The sequence below is a fragment of the Dama dama genome, chromosome 2 (genome assembly GCF_033118175.1).
Source record: "Dama dama isolate Ldn47 chromosome 2, ASM3311817v1, whole genome shotgun sequence".
Taxonomy (NCBI): domain Eukaryota; kingdom Metazoa; phylum Chordata; class Mammalia; order Artiodactyla; family Cervidae; genus Dama; species Dama dama.
In genome coordinates this window covers 33167870-33186443 of record NC_083682.1, presented here as the reverse complement: position 1 = coordinate 33186443, position 18574 = coordinate 33167870, and the positions used below count along the sequence as shown (strand labels likewise).

Here is an 18574-nt window from a genome sequence, read left to right as displayed (position 1 = left end):
ACCTGATGAGAAGAGCTGACTCATTTGAAAAGACCCTGATGCTGGGAAAGATTGAGGGCAGGAAGACAAGGGGACGACAGAGGATGAGATTGTTGGATGGCATCACCGACTCAATGGACATGGGTTTGGGTGGACTCTGGGTGTTGATGATGGACAGGGAGGCCTGGGGTGCTGCAATCCATGGAGTCGGAAAGAATCAGACATGACTGAGCGACTGAACTGAAGTGTTTGAGAGTTCGTTCATTCACGGAGCGGTGAACCCCTGCACCACTCAGCTGCAGAACCACTGTTGAGACCTGGAAAGAGGCTAAGGGAGGGGGAGGCTTTCATTCTAACCAGAGGAACAAGGGAAGCTGCTGGGAAGAGATGACGTTTACACAGAGCCTTGAAGGAAGGGCTTGGGCTTGCGTTTATTAAACAGAGGGGCAGTGCAGACAGAAGCAGCAGCTGACGAAGGGCGAGAGGAGGATGACTGCAGTAAAAACTCAGGTTTTTCCATTTTTAGAAAAGAACACAGTGTGCATTTTACAGCTTAAATTTACTTTTTCTCCAGAAGGTTCTATTAGCTAAAGATCCTAATTAAAAATCAGGTTTAAAATTTCAAAATTAAGTCTACTTTAAATTCATTGTCATATATGTACACATATGACACATATATGTTTATATGTGACAGTGATTTAAAACATATATTTGGCATTCTGTCACTGATTTACATATTGGAGCTATTTTTCACCTTATTGTAAAGAGTGTTGTTACCATAGTGGGAAAACTTTAAAGATGTTCAACCCTTTGCTCTAGGACTCCTACTTTTAGGAGTCTATTTTGATTAAATAACCCAAAGTGAAGACATTGATTTATCCAAAAAGTATATTTTTAATAAAGATATAATTCACACACTCTAAAATCCAGTCTATTAAAGAGTATGATTCAGTGGTTTTCAGTATGTTTACAAAGTTGTGCAACCATTACCACTATCTAATTTCAGAAATTTTTTTATCACCCCCAAGAGAATACCCCATAGTCATTAGCAGTCATACCCCTTTCTCCCTTTCCCTCACTACTTTCTCTCTACAAGTTGGCCTTTTGCAGATATTGCATATTATATAGACTGATTCATATAATATCTGGCCTTTTGTGCCTGACTTCTTTCACTTTAGCATAATGATCAACAGATATTTATTTGCAGTGTTGTAATCATGCAAAATTGGAAATAATCAGAATATCTATTTGAGGACCGATCGAATAAGTTCTGGTATTTCCATATAATGGCATAGCGTACAGTCATTACGAAAAATGTTATGAACACATTCAACAATAAAATAACAGTGATCAGTAAAAACTCTATAAGCAGCCATTTTTAACCATAAATGTATTCAGAAATATTGTGAAATCTGGGAACATACCAAAATATTTACAGTAGTTTCCTTTGGAGATTGAGCTCAGGGACCTCCATATATTTTTCTAGTGTTCTTCAATGACAGTGTTTTGCTTCTGTGGTCAGAAACGTAAGCACATTTGAAGACCACACCTGTGCCTCTGCGGTACAGCTCCGCCCCTCCTCAGCCCTCCTAAACAGAGTCGCCCCTCGTCTGTCCCCCAGACCAGGTCCGGAACAGCTACTTCATCGGGGCCGACGGCTCCCTGCGGCTGCTGCTGGCCAACGGCATGGAGGTGGCCCTGCAGACGGAGCCCCACCTGCTGGCCGGGACCGTCAACCCCACCGTGGGCAAGAGGAACGTCACGCTGCCCATCGACAACGGCCTCAACCTGGTGGAGTGGCGGCAGCGCAAGGAGCAGGCTCGCGGCCAGGTCACCGTCTTCGGGCGCCGGCTTCGGGTGAGCAAGGCCTCCCAGCAGGGGTGGCTGAGTCCCGGGGGCCAGGGAGGAGGAGGACTCTGAGAACTGGGCTGTGGTCTGGAAGCTGACACTAGGGGAGAAGGTGCTCCCGGGCCTCCGTTTCTTCATCCGCAAAAGGGAACACGTTCAGCAAGTGCACGTGATATTTTTCACTTGTGCTAGAGAGACGATCACTGGCTTGATGTTGGTCAGTTCTGAGTTGGGTTTCCAACTTCTGTTCCATGAGTGCATTTGGGCAAATCCATGACCTCGTAAAGCCTCGATTTCATTATCCATAAAATGGGGAAGATGAAACCAATTTACAAGTTGCTGTAATGATTAGAAATAATACATAAAGTGTCTCATATGGAATCTGGCACATAAAAGTAGTCAGTAATACCTATTCTAGTTGTCGTTGTTATTCTTATCACGCATTGCTAACGTGCATGAAGATTCAGTTTAGCTTTTTGGACCCTAAGCCACATTCTCCTTGCAGGCAGTTATTCTTCCTTAGTGAGCAAAACAACTCCACCGTGGCCGTCCCTGCCAGGGGGCTGGCTTCTGGAGTCTGGCATCTCAGAGCACTTTTCTGCGTGTGGATGCTCAGAACGAGCACTTTCACTGCCTCACTCCCATGTCTCTGTAGTGTGGCCTCTGCCCCAGGGCCAGATTACCTAGCTCCAGTTCCCTCCAGCTTCAGAAAGGCAGGTGATGGGGAGAGGGAAGTGGAGGGCCCAGTCCTGACGTTCAGCACAGCGCCTCGCAGACCTGCACACAGGTGCTCCATGCAGCCTTGCTGAGCTGCAGGGCACCCCAGGACTGGGCCACATGTTCCTGATTCCTCAAAGCTGCATCCTCATGCAACCTGGCCGGGGATGTCTTGTACTGCACCCTACCCCCCGGCCATTTCTCACAAAGAAAGTTCATTTAAGACCCTGTTTCCTGTAGGAGGTGACCAGGGTCCAGAGAAAGGAGGGATTTTTCCAGACTCGAATAGTTAGGCAGCAACTAGAAATATGCACACTGTCTCATGGTGCCCTTCTCACAGCAGACAGGTATGTGACTGTTTCAGTATCACACAACTGGAGCCCAGAAAACAGGGCTTCCTGTGGTCCTCAAGAATCCAACAACTATCTGTCTGATGTAGGAAACAGCCTTCCACTGATTCCCCAAGGAAGGTCTAGCTGTCTTTGTTCTCTGTGGGACACTGTCTGCAGACTTACCGAGCCCCCTGTGTGAATTCTCCCAGAGTCCTTCACACACATCTGAGGCAATGGGCTAAATAGAAGGCTTGACCCAGGTTTGATTCCTGCCTGGGGGCCACGTGTGTAGCCTTGAGCAGCTCCTCTGAGCTTCAGATTCCTCTGCAGAAACCAGATGATATTTTTGAAGCACCTAGCCCAGTGCTGGAAGGCCCCAGGTGCTCAATAAAGAGCTGCCATTAGTGCTGTTAGGATTTCCTCTCTGCCACGTGAACTGGACCAAAAACTTCCCAGCCATTAATGGGTCCCTCTCCTAGGCTGAGATGAATGATGCTCCGGTCAGGTGGCCGCCACCTCCCAAGTCCTCCCAAAATAAATGGCCACCCACAGTGGCGGCATGCAGAATGAGACTGTTAGCCGAGTGTACCTCCCCATTAATGCAGTTCATTTTTTATACAACTTGGAACTTTTTTAATAAAGAAAGATGTAAAATAATCTCATTGCTGCCTCTGCCAAGCACAGGAAGCATTAGGCAGTTCCCCAGTGAGCTGCTTAATTCAATTTTATTAATTTTGCGACAGAGGTGTAGCTCCTCTTCACTGGGGGCCCTCCATGGGGAGAGGTGGGCAACTGGCTGGGTGGTAGCACCTTGAGGGGAGTCACAAGGGACCTTCCCAAAGATGCTTTGAAAGGACCCCCATCATCGTTGGAAGTATAGAACCTGCTTCTCCCTCTGCCCTCTCTGCAAAGAACACAGCTTCAGCCTCCAACACCTCTGATTTTTCATGGGAATTGTCTGCCATACTGTTTTTGCTTCTGCAGTTGTATTTGATTACCCTTGGGAAAGCAACCTTATTATAAACAGGCCATTCAGAGCTAAAGTCGTCTCAGCACCATCATTATAAATCCTGATTTTCAAGGCTTTAGAATTTGTTTGGGGAGAAGGGTGAGACACACACATCTCTACTTCCTCTGAGAATTACCACGATCATTTGCTGTCATTTAATGGTTCCATGTTCCTCTGTCCATAGAACTTTTCAGGCAAGAATACTGGAGTGGGTTGCCATTTTCTACTCCAGGGGATCTTCCTGACCCAGGGATCGAACTCACATCTCCCACATTGGCAGGCAGATCCTTTACCACTGTGCCACCTGCCGGGAGCAAATGTTCCAAAACCTAGGATAGTGTTCCCCAAGCGGTGACCCACAGCCCGAGAAGGCATCCCAGACTCACACACACACTGCCTCCCAGGGCCTCCAGGAAGAAAAAGATGCCTTGGGAGCTAACTGAAGTGACCAGGAGACCCTGATCGTGGTGGCAGAGGGCAGGAGAGACCCCAGAGGGGATGGGGAGTCCAAGGCCCCAAGAAGGACCACAGATCACATGTTGGCATGTTGCAGTGGTGAGAGTCGAATCCAGGCCCCGCCACTCACCAGCTGTGGGATCTTGAGCCTGTCCTTGACTGTGTCTACCTGGTGTCAAACACAAGCGCAGTGCCTGGCACATGAAATACGGGGTCAGGCACTGACTTACTAGACCCTCATGTCCGCTCCCTCTCCAGGAGGGAGTTAAGAAGGATCTGCCTTTGTCTCCTCATGAGGAGAATCACATTAGGAAATTATATGGATCGTATATGCTTCTGTTTACCCAGACCCTGCCTTGTCTTTATCCTCACGAGAGCCCTATGCAGTTGGCACGACTGTTCCCGTTTTACAGATGAGGAAACTTGACGGAGCCACAGTCCAAACCCTTGTCTGTTGTCACCCAAGACCCATGCCGTCCCCTCTACTCAGGAGCTTCTCAGACCAAGTTCTCGATGTCTAGACTGACTCTCTGTCTCCTCCTACCCCCTCCTCCAGGTTCACAACCGGAACCTCCTGTCTCTGGACTTTGACCGCGTGACACGCACGGAGAAGATCTATGACGACCACCGCAAGTTCACCCTCCGCATTCTGTATGACCAGACGGGGCGGCCCAGCCTCTGGTCACCCAGCAGCAGGCTGAACGGCGTCAACGTGACATACTCCCCGGGGGGCCACATTGCTGGTGTCCAGAGGGGCACCATGTCTGAGAGGATGGAATACGACCAGGCGGGTCGCATCACATCCAGGATCTTCGCTGATGGGAAGACATGGAGCTACACCTACTTAGAGAAGGCAGGTGTCTGTCTGCCTCCATCACTGGCCTTGCCATGTAGAAGATCTTCATTATGCTCAGCCTAAGTCCAGACCCAGCCTGTTGACCTCGATGGGACAGATCTGACCCATGTGGTCTCCAAAAGGAAATGTTCAGGAAAATCTGCATCAAAGGGTCAGGGGCTTCCTGGGTGGAGTCTGGATGGATTATGGTGATGTTATGACAAGTGGGGGCTCCTGGGGTAGGAGAATGTGAAAGTCCCACCTGATAGATGGGAGCTAGGCCCAAACACTATCTGGACTTATGGAGCAGGATTTGGGGTCTGCTCGAGGTCTAGGGTGCCTGGTGTGACCTGGTCACAGAGATCAAGGTGGTAGCCAGGGGATCAGTATTAAGGAAGAGGTGCTTAATCCTGAGTATCACATACTAAGAGTGGCGTTAGGAAGTCTTTCTGCTTCAAATCAGGGTTCATTTCATCGTGTTGCTCATTGGCTCAGTTGTGTCTGACTTTTTGTGACTCCATGGACTACAACACATCTTGTCCTTCACCTTCCCTGTCCTTCACCATCTCCCAGAGTTTGCTCAGACTCATGTCCATTGAGTCAATGATGCCATCCAACCATCTCATCCTCTGTTGTCCACTTCTCCTCCTGCCTTCAATCTTTCCCAGCATCAGGGCCTTTTCTAATGAGTAGGTCTTTGCATCAGGTGGCCAAAATATTGGAGTTTCAGTTTCAGCATCAGTTCTTCCAATGAGTATTCAGGGTTGAGTTTAAAATTTGACTGGTTGGTTCTCCTTGCAGTCCAAGGGACTCTCAAGAGTCTTCTCCAACACCACAGTTTAAAAGCATCAATTCTTCAGCACTCAGCCTTCTTTATGGTCCAACTCTCACATCCATACATGACTACTGGAAAAACCATAGCTTTGACAATACAGATCTTTGTTGGCAAAGTAATTAATGTCTCTCTCTGCTTTGTAATACACTGTCTAGGTTTGTCATAGCTTTTCTTCCAAGGAGCGAGCATCTTTTAATTTCATGGCCACAGTCACCATCTGCAGTGATTTTGGAGCCCAAGAAAATAAAGTCTCTCACTGTTTCCATTGTTTCCCCATCTATTTGGCACGGAATGATGGGACCAGATACCATGGTCTTTGTTTTTTGAAAGCTGAGTTTTAAGCCAACTTTTTCACTCTCCTCTTTGACTTTCATCAAGAGGCTTTTTGGTTCCTCTCTGCTTTCTGCCATTAGGGTGGTATCTGCATATCTAAGGTTATTGATATTTCTCCCAATAGTCTTGATTCTGGCTTGTGCTTCATCCAGCCTGGCATTTCACATGATATACTCTGTGTAAAAGTTAAATAAGCAGGGTGACAAGATACAGCCTTGAAGTACTCCTTTCCCAATTTGGAACCAGTCTGGTGTTCCATGTCCGGTTCTAACTGTTGCTTCCTGACCTGTATACAGATTTCTCAGGAGGCAGGTAAGGTGGTCTGGTATTCCCAACTCTTTCAGAATTTTGCAGTTTGTTGCAATCCATATAGTCAAAGGCTTTAGCATAATCAATGAAGCAGAAGTAGATGTTTTTCTGAAACTTTCTTGCTTTCTCTATGATCTAATGGATGTTGGCAGTTTGATCTCTGGTTCCTCTCTGCCTTTTCTAAATCCAGCTTGAACATCTGGAAGTTCTCAGTTCACATGGTGTTGAAGCCTAGCTTGGAAAATTTTGAGCACTACTTTGCTAGCATGTGAAATGAGTGCAATTCTGCAGTAGTTTGAACATTCTTTGGCATTGTCATTCTTTGGAATTGGAATGAAACTGACCTTTTCCAGTCCTGTGGCCACTACTGCATTTTCCAAATTTGCTGGCATATTGAGTGCAGCACTTTCACAGCATCATCTTTTAGGATTTGAAATAGCTCAGCTGGAATTCCATCACCTCCACTGGCTTTGTTCATAGTGTTGCTTCCTAAGGCCCACTTGACTTCACACTCCAGGATGTCTGGCTCTAGGTGAGTGATCACACCATCGTGGTTATCTGGCTCATTAAGATCTCTTTTGTATAGTTCTTCTGTGTATTCTTGCCACCTCTTCTTAATATCTTCTGCTTCTGTTAGGTCCATACTGTTTCTGTTCTTTATTGTGCCCGTCTTTGCATGAAATGTTCCCTTGGTATCTCTAATTGTCTTGAAGAGATCTCTAGTCTTTCCCATTCTATTGTTTTCCTCTATGTCTTTGCATTGATCTCTTAGGAAGGCTTTCTTGCTATTCTTTGGAACTCTGCATTCATTTCATCCTAAGAACTAGGAATCAGAAAAGGCCTCTAATCAAAAGTTGGTCTCAAAGAAGAGAAATGGTAATTTTGATGCCCAGATGTCTGTTGGCCTGTTACCTACTGACTTATTCTTGAAACAGTTCTGATACCCAGATCCTGCTTTGTGTTCTACACCTGGTCAGCTATCCAGCTCAGGCTTTGCTTGATCTAACCTATCTCCCTTACCCTGCAGCATTCACATCTGCAAGAGTATTGTTTGTGGTAGTGCTAAGAGATACCCTGAAGGTCATCCAACATGACCTAAAAATCTGAACCCAGAGGGAAAGAATTTGCCCAGAACCATACACTGAGTCCGTTATTAGAAACCAGGTTTCCTCATTCCCATCACAGCCCACCCAACCCCTGGCTGGGTGTGTGACCTGTTACTACATAAATAGCTATGTAAAACCTTAAATGTCCTTCTCAGATATGTCTTATCCTGTAGGCCATAGGAGTCAACAGAAGCTGTTTAGCAGGCAATAGACATTATCAGGGGTTTTCCAGGTGGCACTAGTGGTAAAGAATCTGCCTGCCAATACAGTTAGAGATAAGAGACATGGGTTCAATCCCTGGGTTGGGATGTTTCCCTGGAGGAGGGCACAGCAACCCACTCCAGTATTCTTGCCTGGAAAATCCCGTGGACAGAGGAGCCTGGCAGGCTGAAGTCCACAGGGTTGCACAGTCGGACATGACTGAAGTGACTTACACGCGCACACACACAGACATTATCAGACTGTGTTTAACCATTCTTGCTTGAGTAGGAAGATTGAGAAGGAATCTGGAGCAAGGGAGCCAAGAGAAAGACTGCTACAAATATTTATACTTTAGGTCAGTTCTCCCAACCCCATCTCATACTGGAATCATTTTTATACCCCACAAAGGGGCAAACAGAGACAACGCTGCTCACCATAGGCAGGCCGAGGGTGGAGAGAAGGCCTTCTCTTAGCACATCTGTACCCGATTGCAGTATCCTAGGGCACACTGGTTGGAAAGCTCTGGTTTGGGCATAACTTAGACGAATCACCAGCTTCCCTGGCCTTTCATTCTTTTCCTTTAAGTCTGGGGCTCACAGACCTCCCCGTCCTCCCCAGCACCCTCCTCTCATCTCTTGGTTTTCCTCTCCCTCCAGTCTATGGTGCTGCTCCTCCACAGCCAGAGGCAGTACATCTTTGAGTTCGACAAGAACGACCGCCTGTCTTCTGTGACCATGCCCAACGTGGCTCGGCAGACACTGGAGACCATCCGCTCAGTGGGCTACTACAGGAACATCTACCAGCCCCCCGAGGGCAATGCCTCAGTCATCCAGGACTTCACGGAGGACGGGCACCTCCTCCACACCTTCTACCTGGGCACTGGCCGCAGGGTGATATACAAGTATGGCAAGCTGTCCAAGCTGGCCGAGCTGCTCTACGACACCACCAGGGTGAGCTTCACCTACGATGAGACTGCTGGCATGCTCAAGACCGTCAACCTACAGAACGAGGGCTTCACCTGCACCATCCGCTACCGTCAGATCGGGCCCCTGATCGACCGCCAGATCTTCCGCTTCACCGAGGAAGGCATGGTCAATGCCCGCTTTGACTACAACTATGACAACAGCTTCCGAGTGACCAGCATGCAGGCTGTGATCAACGAGACCCCGCTGCCCATTGACCTGTATCGCTATGACGACGTTTCGGGCAAGACGGAGCAGTTCGGGAAGTTTGGTGTCATCTACTACGACATTAACCAGATCATCACCACGACGGTCATGACCCACACCAAGCACTTTGACGCCTACGGTCGGATGAAGGAAGTGCAATATGAGATCTTCCGCTCGCTCATGTACTGGATGACCGTCCAGTATGACAACATGGGGCGAGTGGTGAAGAAGGAGCTGAAGGTGGGACCCTACGCCAACACCACCCGCTACTCCTATGAGTATGACGCCGACGGCCAGCTGCAGACGGTCTCCATCAATGACAAGCCACTCTGGCGATACAGCTATGACCTCAATGGGAACCTGCACTTACTGAGCCCTGGAAATAGTGCGCGGCTTACCCCACTACGGTACGACCTCCGCGACCGGATCACCAGGCTGGGCGACGTGCAGTACAAGATGGACGAGGACGGTTTCTTGAGGCAGCGGGGCAGCGATGTCTTTGAGTACAACTCAGCCGGCCTGCTCATCAAGGCCTACAACCGGGGTGGTGGCTGGAGCGTCAGGTATCGCTACGATGGCCTGGGTCGACGGGTGTCCAGCAAGAGCAGCCAGAGCCACCACCTGCAGTTCTTCTATGCAGACCTGACCAACCCTACCAAGGTCACCCACCTCTACAACCACTCCAGCTCTGAGATCACATCCCTCTACTACGACCTGCAAGGGCACCTCTTCGCCATGGAGCTGAGCAGCGGAGACGAGTTTTACATAGCTTGTGACAACATCGGGACCCCTCTTGCTGTCTTCAGTGGGACGGGCTTAATGATCAAGCAGATCCTGTACACGGCCTATGGGGAGATCTACATGGACACCAACCCCAACTTCCAGATCATCATTGGCTACCATGGTGGCCTCTATGATCCACTCACCAAGCTCGTCCACATGGGCCGGCGGGATTACGACGTGCTGGCTGGTCGCTGGACTAGCCCAGACCACGAGTTGTGGAAGCACCTTAGTAGCAACAACATCATGCCCTTTAATCTCTACATGTTTAAAAACAACAACCCCATCAGCAACTCTCAGGACATCAAGTGCTTCATGACAGGTGAGGATCAGGGCTCATTCAGAGGGCAGGGACCTCGATTGTTCTGGTCATTAGGACCATCTTTCTTGACAAAGCCAGTATGGTATAATGGGAAACATTGACTTTCTCTTAGAGCAGCATTTTCTAAAGTACTTGTAAAGAAACACTAGTTATGAGAAATGCTTTGAACTGGTTTTGGCATCAAATCAGTTTGATAGGGTAACCACCATTCCAAAATTTTCATGATCCATTTCAGCTTAGGAAAGGCTCTGAGAACTCTTGTAGCAAAGGGAACTGTTTCATATAATTTCACATAATTACTCACTGTTTTTCCAATTTGTTTGACCATGAAACCGCCCCCCCCCCCTTTTGTTTTTACCATGAAACCCTAACATCTCACTGGATGCATCCCTTGGGATGTATTTTGAGAGTTTCGAGTTTCTAACCCGAAGATCAAAATGGTTATGTGTCCCAGATAAACTGAGCGAAGGTACGGCAAAAAAAAAAAAAAAAAAAAAGAGAGAAACAAGAAATCAGTTCTCTTATTTGGGATCAGGTAAATGGAAAATTCAGACTTAGGAGACAGAACTAAAGAAAAGATCCATTATTTCTAAGCTATGACAGCCACATAATTTACTTTACTTCCCTTGAATTCTGGTTTCCTGATCTATAAATTGAAGTTAGAGTATCTACCCTGACCCTGATAAGTTAAATATGCATATTGTAAATCCTAGAGCAGTACTGAAAGGTAGAACAGAGGCATAGCTTATCAGTCGATAGTAGAGATAAAATGAAGGCTAAAATAATAATCCAAAGAGGGGAGGGGATGAGGGAGCAAAAGGAACAAAGAACAGATGGACAAATGGGGGAAAAAAAAAAAAAACCCTGGTAGTGAAAGGTTGTTGGTGAGCCGTGAAAGACACCGCGATTCTTGGCCTCCGGAGAAGAGGAATTCAATCCAGGGCCAGTGACGAGGCTTGACCGCGCAGAGCTTTTGTGTAATAAAGCTTTATTAAGGTATAAAAGAGATAGAGAAAGCTTCTGACATAGACATCAGAAGGCAGCAGAAAGAGTGCCCCCTGCTAGTCTTTAGCCAGATGTTTTATGTCTGTTAGAAAGCTGTTAATCAGATAAGAGACACCTCGAGGCTGACGGAGTTTCACCAGGTCCCCCTCCCACAATATGCATTTTTGAGATAGGATGGCATGAGGTGTGTCATCCCCTAGCCATAAAACAATTGATCTGAATACTGGTTTGTTGAGCTATTATCAGCCCAAGGTTTGAGAAAAGAAAAAAAGTTAGTCTTAGGTGGAACCATTTTGAAGAAAGGCAAAGTCCAAAGCAAATACATAGTTTCATTAACATAGCTTAAGAAAAACATTTCCGTAAGAAAAATATCCATAAAAAAAAGCATTGGTGAGCTCAAGGTTTGAGAAAAGTTAAGTTCAGGTGGAACCAGGTGTCGTCATGGCAACACAGAATTTTAAGAGAAAAAAATCTAAACTTGCAGCCTATTTCCTCCGTTTGGAGACCCCTGTCCTTCCTGCCTGTTACCCTCTCAGTAGGATGGGTTACTGGGATGAAATGAGACGCATTTGATAATCTGCCTAGCACAGCTCATGGCTCATGTTCATTCCCATTCCTCTACTATCCAATTTTAAAAGCAGGCTTTGGTCTTCACTACTGTGAAACCAACTTGAATGTAAAGTGCCCCAGAGGTCACTCATGCCAGAAATGCCTCCAGCAGACTCTTCCCAGCAAGCAGCCACTGCCAGGTCAGACCTCACAAGTCAGAGAAGCTACAGGAATTCAGGTCTGGTTAAAAACAGCCATTTTTATAGAAGAATATGTGTATTGGGCAAAAAGTTGAGCATGACAACTTTCCCCCTTTTTTGTCCTATGATACCACCCTCCTGCCCCATAATTTAAGGCCATTTCCTTCATCAAACAAGGGCATCCTCTGTGCAGCCCCTGTGCAGGCACTGGGGATAGAAAGACAATCCCGGCCCTCTGAAAATTCACCTTGCATGAGGCCAGACAGACACGCGCTGTGAAGTGTGAGAGGCCCTCAGTGAAGGTTTGCTGTGACGGTCAGTGAAACCATCAGGAGACATGTCAGGAGACATGGCTGATTCCGCCCAGGGAGCCACTGATGCACGAGGTCCCCTTACGAGTGGACTTGCACCAGGTGACGGGAAGAAGGATGACCCAGGGAGAGGGGGCCGCACGTGCCAGAGTGCAGAAGGCAGCGTGTACAGCCTACACGAGTGCCCCTTAGGGACGCGGTAGCTTCCTGGGCCCCCAGACTTGGTGGCTCAGGATGGACCTGTTTCTGCTGACAGGGGCCTAGAGAATTAGTCTTCTTTCAGAGAAGAATTCTAGATGGTCCTCTAGAGAGCTGGAGTCCCAAGAATGGGCAGGAAGAGAGGACACAGTGGTAAGCAGGTAAGATGAAAACCCCCTTGGGACATGTAGACAGGAATATCCCAGCAAGGTTTCCCATCATTCACCATGCTCATCTTGCTGCCAGCCCGGGAACATCTTAGTGGGTTGAAAGGATACTCCACTTACAACTGTTTGGATTAAGCTTGCCCTGTGCCTCATCCTCCAATGAGCTTCCTGTGAGATGACTTGGCAGGTTACTGTAACTGAAGAAAAAATGGTGCAAAAAACCATTTTACTACCAAAAGCCAAAATGCAACTAGTTCTCACTAGACCTAACCAATTAGCTTACATGTAGGCTATCTGCAACCTTATTCACATCCAGCAATGACGATGATAAAAAGGGCATCTTTTTTCCAAAAATTTCTTCAAGGGTCCTGAGATAGACTCCATTACAGGGCCTTAGGGCTTCCCAGGTGGCTCAGTGGTAAAGAATCTGCCTGCCAAGGCAGGAGACACAGATTTGATCTCTGGGTCGGGAAGAGCCTTTGGAGGAGGAAATGACAACCCACTCCAGTATTCTTGCCTGGAGAATCCCATGGACAGAGGAGCCTGGTGGGCTACAGTCCCTGGGGTCACAAAAGAGTCGAACACAACTTAGCAACTGAGCATGGGTGCATACGGTCTTAAGCCTGTATTGGATAGACTTGTATCACATGATGACCTCTGAATCAACCACCACAGCTGGGGAGATAGAATGCACTGATTGGCTTAGCCTAGATCATTCACATACTCCAATGAGGAACCCTTAGGTGGAGTCAGCATCCCTAAAAATACACGCATATACCTCAAAAAGAAAGAGAGAAAAGGCAGAATGGGACACTAGGATTGCAACTTTAAAATGTCCACCACTGATCCCTTATATACACCTTGGCACTTGACCATCCCTGTTGCCTGTGAGATGGGGAGTACAGACCCCATTTACAGAGGCAGAAAGTGAGGGTCAGAGAAGAAAAGAAACTGGCCCAGGTAGAGGGGACGAGGCTGGGCTTAGACCGCTGCTGTGTCTGACTCCAAAATCCTCATTCTTAGGTGAGTTCTCTCTGTAAAGTGCACAGCTCTGTTCATGTGAGAAGGGATTGTTATTCTCCATCACTGTTCCAGGCAGCCACGCTGAGGTCTGAGACGGATGGGTGAAGAGCTATTTAATGTGAGGGAACATCTACCTCTGATGTAGACGTTTCCTTTCTCATAGGAAAGAAAGGTAACATTCCCAACTCTTCAGAAAAACATGGTAGAAAAACCAATGAATAAATCAGTTTTCAGCGTTTTTCCTAAAGGCATAACGAGAAAGTTTCCCACCTTCCATCACTTATAATTAAGGCCCAGGCCTCTTTTCAGCCCCCTGGTTTCCTGGGAATTTGCAGTACTCCTGGTAGAAGCTTTCCTCTGCAACTACAAATTCAGATGCAAGTTCTAAGCCTCAGGCAAAATGGCTTTGTAGCCATTTTTTTCCTCTCCATTCTGTTTGTTTTAATTTCCCAAAGAACCATCTGCCATGATTCATAGAATCAGAGATACTTAGAAACTCAGTGAGTATAGAGACTTTGGAGCAAACTGATCCAAGCGTCTCATGTTCCAATTGAGGAAACGAAAGTCCAGGCACATGGAGGCATAGGTGTTTCTTCTTCAAACACAGAGGAAACACAGAAAACCTTCTATGAGTCAGAACCACGCTGAACACTTGAAAATATAATAAAGTCAATCATTTATATAACAGACAGACCAGTTCCTGCTATATGGTGGCCAACTCAAATGGTAACACTGTTAGTATTCTTCTCCATGACTTGGTGAAAACTATTTCTCCCATCAGTTTGCAGACAAAGAAACTGAACCTCAGAGAGATAAAGGAAAATGTTCAAGATCACACGGTTTGTGAGTTGGGGAGCCAGTGTTTGGACCTGGGTTTTGTCTTGCCTTACCATGTTCTTTCCCTTATGTGGTCTTTCTAGAAGTAGAATTTGGGTTCCCAATCTTCTCTTTGTACCATCCCTTCACTTCAGCACCTCCAGTCTTCAAACTCAAGAGATGGACTCTGTAACATCCAAAAAGCAAAAACAAGCCACCCCCCAAAAAAAGGCAAACATGAGGCTCTTATGGTACAGGCAACACGGGATGAGGTTGTTGACCCCCAAAGAGCACTCCCATCATTGGGATGAACTCTGTTTCACCAATGCCTGGACCCTAAGAACCTCCCTGACCAGGGATCTATCTGCTTGGGAAGAAGCCAAAAGCAGGCCTGAATGCCCACTGCCCAGAGTTGCTGGCTCTGAGACTAAATTCTGAATCCTGCCTTCTCCTGACTTCAGATTCAAGTCTCTGGTCACCAACTGTCTTGGCATCTTCGGCTGCCCCTTCCCAAGGAAGGCTGAGCCATGCTGGGACACAGGCTGTCTGTCTGTCTCCTGTGTGTGTGTGTGTGTTATCCACTCAGTTGTGTCCAACTCTTTGAGACCCCATGAATTGTAGCCTGCCAGGCCCCTCTGTCCATGGGGATTCTCCAGGCAAGAATACTGGAGTGGGTTGCCATGTCCTTCTCCAGGGGATCTTCCCTACCCAAGGGTCAAGCCTGGGTCTCCCACATTGCAGGCACACTCTTTACCATCTGAGCCACCAAGGAAACCCTGTCTGTCTCCTGTAGACCCCAAATCACCTCCCACCTGCCACCTCAGCCTCTTCCTGCTCCAGTCACCATTTTCCTTTCTGATTCTCTCTCTGCCCTGCTGAACTGCTGTCTGGTTACCTGAGAGTTCCCAATGCTCACCTCCCCACTCCAGGCCTTGCCTTACACAACAGCTTTTGCCTGAAGTGCCCCCCTCATGTCCACTGAAGTCTGACAAAATTTACGCAACTTGCAGTGTCTGACTTAAAGGCTACCTTCTTCGTGAAGATTTGTCAGCCTGTAGGACCAAAAGACCTCTGCCCTCCCCTCAGCCCTTTTCTCGTGTCAAAGTTATCCATGCCGTGTGTCTCATCTCCCCTCCAAGGTCCTGAGTGTGCAAGCTGAGGGTCTGACACCAGTGCTGGGCCCAGAAAAGACCCTCAGTCACAGAGGGCCACGTAACTGATGGCACACCCTCTTTCTTTTCCTGAAGTCTTTTTTTTTTCCCCCTGAAGTCTTGACTTCCTGATTCCATTCTTCAGTGAGCCAAATGCTCATGACACTATCCCGCCTGGCCCTATACTTTCTAATTAGTAACCCCCCAGGAGTATTATAAAAACCAATAAAACCAATGCCTATGGGGCTCGATCATCAAACCCAATATAGAGACTGGAAATGAAGGCACAGGGAGGTTAGGTGACCTCCTTGGGCTGTCAGAGTAAATAAAAGGCAGGATCGGGGGCAGGGGGAACTCTTTGATCTGTGGTCAGGCCATCTCCATGGTCTTTCCCTGTGGCTCAGCGGTAAAGAATCTTCCTGCAATGCAGGAGCCACAGAAGACATGGGTTTGATCCCTGGGTCAGGAAGATCCCCTGGAGGAGGAAATGGCTACCCATTCCAGTATTCTTGCCTGGAGAATCCCAGGGACAGAGGAGCCTGGCAGGCTATAGTCCACAGGGTCGCCAGGAGTCGGATGCAATGGAAGCAACTAGCACAGGCCAATGCACTTTGGCCCTGAGGTTCTAATCTCTGCAGAAAGGATTGGAAGATGGTTTAAGAGTTTATTTCTTAAGTGAATTTTCTCTTTGGAAGTCATTCATTAAAGTCTTTCCTTTTGGTGTGGTTGTCCTCTGTGTCTCCTATTGATGTTTAAGTGGATGTGAGGGGTCTTCATCCATCAACAGCTGCCCCTGGCGGTGAAGCTGAAGGTCCTCGGGGTACAGTGACAGTAGAAAGAGGAGTTGGGAAGTCTGGGTTCTACATGCATGACATCACTCTCAGATACATCCACAGGAGGGATCACTGGGCCCCAAGAGCACGCTCGGCTTCCATACTATGAAACGGTTTCCGGCGTGCTTGTTGACTCTCCCACCAGCTGCCCACCACGTCCTCACCCCACCCCAGCAGCCTTCCTCTAGGCTGCCTTCTCGAGGTGTGTCACATCTGCGGTCCACTGACTCCACAGGAATGTTTCTGCTTCTTCTCTCCCTCCCAGATGTCAACAGCTGGCTCCTCACCTTCGGATTCCAGCTTCACAACGTAATCCCCGGCTATCCCAAGCCAGACATGGATGCTATGGAACCATCCTACGAGCTCGTCCACACACAAATGAAAACTCAGGAGTGGGACAACAGCAAGGTAATTCACACACGTGGCTGACATTCCAGGAATGGGTCCCACCAGCTTTTCAGAAAAGCTTAGGCCAATAATAGAAACCAACGTGGTGCGTTTGCAGTGCTTACCAGAAACTGTTGAGCAGATAACTCAGTGACCCCGGCAGATCACTGTGGACACAGCCATAATGGCGCACAGATCCTCATGAGCCAAATTAAGGAATTTTGTATGTTACACTGAGTTTGGAGTTCCGCACAATGAACCTTTGTCCCAACCCAGAACAAAAGTACAAGGAGGAAAGGTGCGTTCTAAGTACAAATGTGATATTTCCTGAGCACCCTCAACATGCCCCTGCCCTTGTGTGAGGTGTTCTTTATAAATTAACACAAAAATATCCCCCTGTATCATTGTTGTCATTTTAGAGATTTAATGCCTGGGGCTTTCAAATGCCACCCAGCAAAGATGGAGTAGAGTGGGATTCAAACTCAGATCTGTCTGTACGTGCTCAAAAGAATGTTGCTTTCTCCATCTTCCATTTAGGACACAAAGACTCATAGAATTTTATGGCTATAAAGATCCGTAAGAGCAGTTTCACTCCACCCCTCACTTCCTGCACCCATTTGCTCATTTCTTCCCACTGCCCCCCTCATTCATAAGACCTGTACAAGGAGCTGGCTCTTCCAGACCCCATGCTGCAGGAGCCCAGTGAAGGCAGGAATGAGTCGGGCAGAGACTGGGCCTTCCAGGGGATCCCTGTCCAGGGGGACAAGAGACTGAGGAGGAAGTCTAGGTTGCAGAAGGCATACGACTGGCAATCAGAAACTGATGCATCCACATCTCTTACTCTGGCCAGATTCCATGAGGTCTCAGCCTGGCTGTTTCCTTCCCCTAGACTCTGCAGAACATGATGCTGGACCCCTGTGATCTGATGGCACCTACAGCTTCCCCACCACACTATATTTTCATTCTTACTTTCTTTCCTGTATCTCCACTAGACCCTGAACCCCAAGGGGGCAAGTAGTGGGTCTTATTTGGTGCCCGGCCTACCACCTTGCACATTTCTCAGGTGCCCGGAACACTTTTTGTTGAATGACCAAATGGTTGAAAGAGGTAAACAATTCTGTGAGTTCAGCCTTTTCCCCCCACTTTACAGAGGAGACCAGAGTTGAGAAAGGAAACTAGTCCAAGATCAGCTGCAAAGTAGCAGAAAGCAATGAGAGCCCAAGTTCATCTGGTCGCAAAGCCTCTCTCTCTCTGTGGCCTTTGCCCTGCCCCTGCCCTCTCCAGCCCCACCATCCCTCCTCTCCAGGTCCCCCCAGCTGCCCACGGCACTGTCTTCCCGGGGCTGCTTCCAGCCTCTCAGCTGTGCCCCCCAACTCCAGGCTCCCTCCGCCACCCGCTCCCAGAGCCACAGTCCCTGACGGCCCCTTTGCCTGCCTCTCCTGTCAATGAATTATTGATTTCTGCCCTTGGCAAGCATCAGAGATCTTTGTTGTTGAGCACTCTGGCTTTCGTGAAACTCTAGGAAATAATTGTTCACAGACAGGGTTCTATTAATTATAAAGAGGACTTAATTTCAGTGAGAAACCGATGGGCCTGTTTCTACAGCGTTTGCCTGAGTTGCTGATAAAGCCCTGCAGCCTGCCTGAGAGTGGCTTCCCATAGCTTCCTAAGCCATGGGAGGGACAGGCATGCCAAGGAGACAG

The 18574-nt window shown here is 47.9% G+C and overlaps 1 protein-coding gene across 1 annotated transcript in view; it reads left to right on the top strand.

The window, feature by feature from the left end:
- Window positions 1–18574, top strand: part of TENM4 (teneurin transmembrane protein 4) — a 759511-nt gene that overhangs the window by 734277 nt on the left and 6660 nt on the right. Inside the window, exons 28-31 of the mRNA XM_061168374.1 lie at window positions 1601–1836; window positions 4898–5194; window positions 8617–10231; window positions 16750–16892. Coding sequence (XP_061024357.1) covers window positions 1601–1836; window positions 4898–5194; window positions 8617–10231; window positions 16750–16892 — 2291 coding nt within the window. The remainder of the gene's footprint in view (window positions 1–1600; window positions 1837–4897; window positions 5195–8616; window positions 10232–16749; window positions 16893–18574) is intronic.